Source organism: Rhagoletis zephyria, unplaced genomic scaffold (assembly GCF_001687245.7).
Source record: "Rhagoletis zephyria isolate East Lansing unplaced genomic scaffold, Rhagoletis_zephyria_1.1 Rzeph_scaffold_09128, whole genome shotgun sequence".
Classification (NCBI taxonomy): Eukaryota; Metazoa; Arthropoda; class Insecta; order Diptera; family Tephritidae; genus Rhagoletis; species Rhagoletis zephyria.
The window spans coordinates 1-6802 of NW_016166207.1; the positions used below are offsets into that span (position 1 = coordinate 1).

A 6802-nucleotide genomic window follows, 5' to 3' on the forward strand; every position below is an offset into this window, starting at 1 on the left:
CAACACCAAATCATAGAGTGTCGTTCTTCAAGCTGGATGTGAATTATAATCGACCAGACTCGATGTTAATAATGACAATTTTCTTTGCTGCTATAATGGCTATTGTGATATCGGAAAATACTGGTAAGTGTCTACACATACTTATACATAAACAAAAATATTTGAGTTAAGTACGCAGAAATGACCGCCACTTCTTCTTCTATGCTGTCTTTCTCGAGTTTGTGGTTTTTTGAATTATGACACTCTCGAAGCAAAGGTATTACAATATGTAGAACTGTGAGTAAGTTATGTAGTAGTGTTACATACATACACATGCCTTAGAGATGTGTATGGTGTGCGCCGCAATTATTGCACACTAAAAAGGAAGGGGAATGATCGCCACCGCAATTGAACGACCATTTAAACACAGCACACTTCGGCAAAACAGTGTTCCGTGCACTAAGCCCGCAATCACCACATTTTAGGGACAAGCCGATGCTAGTTAATACAAGTACATACTCGATTCTTTTCGTCCGATACCAAGTAATTTTGGTAGTACTGAGTAGTTATCCAATGAAAGTACTTGTATCGAAACCCGATTCAGTGACAATTTTATTCCCCGACCCTTATTTTTTAATCTAATTATTTTTGTGAATAGCTAAAAATTTTTGGCAGCTTAGTTGCCAATGAAAAGAAAGTCCTTCAAAGAAAGACCTTTTATCATATCATTAACATATCACTAGCTTGAAGTGAAAAGTTGCTAAGTCCATTTTTTGTGAAAACTCATATTTGGATATAGGAAGCAAGGTAAATTAAAAATGCATAAATTATTTATGAATCATAAATCAGAAAAAAATAATAAAGACTAACTTTTTTAGCCTTAGTAAGGAATAACAATAAATTATTGCAATCACTTGGGACTTCAGTCAAATGAATAATTTAGTTAAAAATGACTGCATTCTTTAACACCTCTGATATGTAGATACTAATATCGATATAAGTAGTTATCGATACTTTTATCCCGATACTTAGTAGGTATCCATACTTCCTTTCGATGCTACTTCCAAGTATAGGTGTCGGATACTTTCATGGTGTCGTTTTAGCCCTACCGCATTTGATCGATTCCCGAAAGCATGACATCGCATTTGACTGTTTTTTTGCCCGAGCTTTGTTGTTCACAAGGGTATTATAAGTTTTTTCACATAAATGTTGTTTGTAACAGACTAAAGGAATTGAAATAGATATGGACAAATGCATACGCATGTAAATGCTCAGAATGAAAAGAGAAATCGGTTAAGTGCTGACTCGATAAAAAATTTAGACATCTTAAGAAAACTTGGTATGTGTATTTCTTTTGAGCCAAGGACGGATGGTTTTGAAAATGGGCAAAATCGGACAATAACCACGCTTACCTCTCATCTAAGGGTATTTGGCGGAAATACGAAAAATTTGATATTTTACTAAATACTAAAGCTTATTCGCCGAAAATTCATATTTACAACCGTTCCCAAAATTTATTTAAAATTACCAAATTCAAACTTGGAAAGGAATCAATTTGATTTCTGGTTAATATCAACAATGCCGTGGTTGATATTTTCAACAATGATTTGGTAATATTAACCAGATTTTAGTTTACATTAAACAAATTTTTGATCGCCGATTTTTTCGTTTGAATACGCTTATGTTCTGTACTTTACAAATGTTTTTTCAGAGATACAAAACAAACAATTTCTAATATCATTTTAACACGGTGGTTTCTCTGTAGGGTATGTGCAGGATGACGCTCTGCGCAATTACCANAACAATTTCTATCATTTTAACACGGTGGTTTCCCTGTAGGGTATGTGCAGGATGAAGCTCTGCGCAATTACCATCGCTAGTTTTTACACCCTGTCGACACGTTTTGCATAAGTCTTCTTATTCATTGCTGTCCACCACACTAGAACTATTTACGTAGAACAATACTGGTTTCACAATCGCTTTGAATGCCCTGTAGGTTAGATTGGGTGGGACAGGCCCCATGTGTTGCTCAGTATCTTTTTACAGTTGACTGAAAGATAGTTTAAAACACCCGCTATTCTGGCGATCTGTGAACTACACTTCCTGCCAACAAAACAACCAAAACCAACAAAAAAAAAAACACCTCCGATACGTCGAGAAATACCCCTATTGCATATTCTCCTTCGTTCAAGGTAGATTTACCCTTGGTGTTACCATGTGTCTTCTTTTTATTATTTGACGCTGTAACCGCCTAAGTGATTTTGGTCGAGTTGAACAAAGCACTCCAGTCGTTTCTCTTCTGTGCCAACTGACGCCAATTGGAAATGCCAAGTCCTTCTCCACCTGGTATTTCCATCGCACAAGTGACCAAATGTGCCAACCGTGAATATGAGTGAGAAAATAATTTATGCAACCTCACATACGCGGTTTTGCATTTTGTTGATACGCGGTTTTGTACTTTAAATGACGAAAGTCAGAAAACGAAAACCTTTCTTATATACCATCCTTTGTTTCACCAAGACCTCGCATATAATAAAATCGGTTCATATTTTGGTTTTTTGACTCGCTTTCTACTGAGATTTTTACACGAATATTTCCGCTGCAATTCGTCCGAGCTCTTTGAAAGAGTGATTTCCGCGATATTATAAGCAACTTCAGCATTAGAATTTAATTTCTTAACAATTAATATTTTTGTATTCAATGAGACAGTTTCGCCCCAGCCATTGTTTGTTCACATTAGTGAAATGTCAGTGCAGTGTTTCCAGAAAGAATTTTTAGCGAATTAAATAACTAATAATAGCCAAGTCACATATGTAAGAACAACTTTCTTTGAAAATAGTACTGAAATCACATTTATTTATTAAAGGTACAAGTTTATTAAAAAGTTGTTAAATGATGTGCAAATGAGTTAATTTTTCAGTTATTTAAGTTAAGAGCGTGTTTCAGGTCCAGAAATGATTCTGGGCTTAAATGTTGGGAAAAATAATATAGATTAATCACTCAAATCACTTTTAATACATCTGCGTTGCTTTGTTACCAGCTGGTCAATTCTTCAACTGTTTACTTTCAGTTTTAGCTGCGCAGCGCGAATCAGTGAAGCAGAAGAATTCCAATAACCTGAGCAATAATGCAAATGCTATTCCGACCGGAATCGGAGGCGTCATCAGTAGCGGCACTGGTGCTGTCAACGGAAATGCTGTCAGCGGTGGTAATGCCAATCCAAAAAGACACAGCAACGATGTTAACAATGGAAATCCCGTCAACAATGCATCGGCCCCCAGCAATGGAAATTTAGCGACGGCCGACGGCGCGGAGAACTACATCACGATGGCAACAATCACCACTACTTGCCCCACCGTCGCTACAGCAATGGTGTCAAGCAGCAGCCCAGTACCCAGCAGCAGTGTGCAGAAAAACAGCGGCGCCTTTCCTTCGGGCACTTCTGTGGTAAGTCGCAATACGATTGAAGTGACCGAGGATGCTCGAAATGGACCGTATTTCGACAAAGCCGCATCAAAAAATGTGACAGCCTTGCTTGGAAAGACGGCATATTTAAACTGCCGGGTAAAAAATCTGGGCAACAAAACGGTGAGTTCCAATTAATTGCCTCTTTATATACAAGTACAAATCAAATTAACTCAATTTACCCGAATACATATAATAATAAAATGGCAAAAATTCACATTTCGAAGAAACCATGGCATAAAATAAGTACCGACCTCTTCACTGATCTTAAATTAATGGTCCGGAGTAACATAGCGTAGCATACCGAGTAAATAATTAAAAAAAATAAGCCTCCTACTCTGCATTCCTTTTTCCTTGCTTTATTACATATATGGAGTGGCATAAATTTAAGGACTTCTGCTTTCGGAGCCCATAAAAGGGCTCCTATGACGTAGTAACGGTAGGACGTACTTACTTAAAAAGGCCCTTTGATTGAGTTCTCCCAAAGCTACTTCTTTAAGATACTAATTTAAGGTGGATGTAATGTGTTTTGTTCTAATATAAAATGCATATTGAAATTCAGTTGTAATGTTAAATAACGAATAGTACCAGGTTGACCCAGCTTTGCTCGGAGTGCATATACTTTTTAAAGTTTACAAGTTTTTAGTATCAAATACTCGTCATTTGGATAGCTTAAAAATGAAATATTTTGGAAAAAAATTTAGATTTTGATATCTGTAAAGTAAGTAAATTTCTTACTGTAAAATTTAGGTGGCAGCTCTATTTAGAAATAAGTACATATAAAAAAAGCTGATTGCAATAAACCAAATACAAATTTGTATTACATATTTAGCAGCGCGGCAACCCTGATTGAAAACATTTTCGGACCAAAGTTATCACCAGTACTTTTCAGTTGATATCGGTATTGCGATGTCTTAGATAAATTGTGTAAAATCGAAAATAAGTGACAACCTTACACTAATATCCTAATGGATATAACTTAATATAGGGAAAGCACCTTCTCCTGATACCCATGAATACTAACATTGTACCTTTAGTTTCAAATCAAAACAAATAAATACATATGCGATTTAAAACAGGTGGCAACCCTATTAAAGATATTTTTGGATTAGGAATTTTTAAAATATCTTCCATTTAATACCTATATTACGATGTTTTAATTAATTTGCAACTATATTCGAATAGGTGGCAACTTTATACGAGTACCTTCGGAGATAATTCTTATTTAGATAACATTGAAATGCAAAACATTATCCGCGTACAAAATTTCATCAAAATCGTTACAATCGCTTAACTTGTTAAAAGGAAAAGCCCAAGAAGGTCTACCCAAATCATCTTCTGCCTAAATACACTGTAGCGCTACTTTGTTTTTTTTTACCGACTTTGACAATTTTCAAGTAAAAATAAAGTCTTGTAATCTATCGCTCTTAGATCTACAGACAACAATAGCTAAATGCGTTCCTATAGGAAACAGCCAAACAGCCACTTGATCTGCCATGCAAGCTTCAGTCTCAAATCGTATGCTCTCAATTATGAATGATAGATTCGGTAGTAGGCTCTGCAAATCACAAATTATATATTCGATATTGATAAGAAGTATACTATATTTAAATATGTACGTACATACATAGTTATGTATGTGCCAATACGATTTTATTCTTTATGCATTAGCACAGTTGCCAGGAGCCAACGGGATGCGGCAAGGTTATTTTAATCATTACTCTGACCAACAAAGTTTTTCGGCAGATATGTACAATGGGCACTCATTCATAACGAATTTTTTTTCTGAATAATCCTAATGCTTAGAAGAATTCAATTGGCTTTAGTCTTTGGAATAATTCAGACACAAAGCGTCAAAACTAATTTGTAGCAGATTTTGAACTCCTGCAGAATAATGAGTTTCTAATTCGCAGTTTTCTAATAAGACAAAAAGAAAGCCCAAATATTAGTATATTGGCATCAAAGGTAAAGGTACAATAGAGGAAAACTACATCACTTACTTAGCCTGGTGAAGTTAGACATTCAAGGTTGCAATTATTAAGCAGAAAATTGGTGCGAAAGCTGCGAACACCATTATAAATTAAATGTGAAGAGTCCCCATTAGGGATGTGAATTTTTTAGATTTTTGCGATCCCGGGATTTTCGGGATGTCGTTGGTTCAATCCCGGGATCCCGATATCAGTCCCGATATTTATATATTTATTATTTCTCAATGACTTAACATGAAAAAATTGCATCAATATGGTTTGAGAAGCCATATAATAAATAATAAGTGAATGGGTTTGGAACGTACTTTTTTATTTAAAGTGAAAATTATTTCATAAGTAACAAAACGATAGACAGTAATTAAATGTATATGCATTTAATAATACTTTGTGTGTACATATCTGATAAAGTAATTTAAGGTATGTCGAAAAACGCCCGATGCAAAAAAAAAAATTAAGTAAAAAAAATTATTTTCTGGTTGAAAGAAGTTCATAATTCTAGTGGCAGAAATAAAAGAAGCGCCTTAATTCGATCAGTTTTGTGTACTTCCCTTCAGTGCAATGTAAAACAAAAGTATGGGTACCAAATGAAATTTTTTTTTTGGACCCACAAGGACGAATATAAATTAAAAATGCTCCTTTAATCTATTTAATTTTTTTAAGCTAATAAAATTAGTCCTTAACATATAATTTTTTCAAAAATAAGAATTGAAAAATTTGAAGGATATTCAAGGATAAAATTATAAAAGGGTATTTTCAATACCTACCCGTCCCTTACGGACCAAAAAATGTAATGTGCTTAAACTCTACGGAATCTTCTCTTACATTTGATACCCATACTGATTTCTTAAGTATATTGCACTGAAATTATTTAAAAATTTTTTGAATTACCCATATCTTTCAAATTTCAAAGTTCGTTTTAAAAATCCTGACGTCAGAGAGAAAAACTAAGAACGCAATTTTGCTATATTTGGCCCTTGGTTTGGCGAATATATTGATTTTTTTGTGTGCAAAAATGCCTGTCACAAGGTTTTATATCTTCGTTTAAAGTACAAAACCGCGTATGAACAAAATGCAAAACCGCGTATCAAGAAAATGCAAAACCGCGTATGTGAGGTTGCATAAATTATTTTCTAAAGAGTAAAAAGACTTATATTTCAAAATGGTTCTCTTTTTTTATAAAGCAATCGCATTTCTGGATAGTATATTTCAGAACGAGTGGATAAGGATTGAGCCAAGATCTTGTGTGAGCAAATCCAATTTTTGGCAGCCAATGTCAGTTACGTGGTTTTGTAGAATGACGATACGCGGCTTTGTACTTTAAACGACGATATGTAACGGGTGATTTTTTTGAGGTTAGGATTTTCATGCAT

The 6802-nt window shown here is 34.7% G+C and overlaps 1 protein-coding gene across 1 annotated transcript in view; it reads left to right on the forward strand.

The window, feature by feature from the left end:
- The first annotated feature begins 6 nt into the window (after positions 1 to 6).
- The window catches only part of LOC108375563 (tyrosine-protein phosphatase Lar-like), an 18295-nt gene continuing 11499 nt past the window's right edge, over positions 7 to 6802 (forward strand). Inside the window, exons 1-2 of the mRNA XM_017631703.1 lie at positions 7 to 123; positions 3050 to 3567. Coding sequence (XP_017487192.1) covers positions 63 to 123; positions 3050 to 3567 — 579 coding nt within the window. The 5' untranslated portion in view covers positions 7 to 62. The remainder of the gene's footprint in view (positions 124 to 3049; positions 3568 to 6802) is intronic.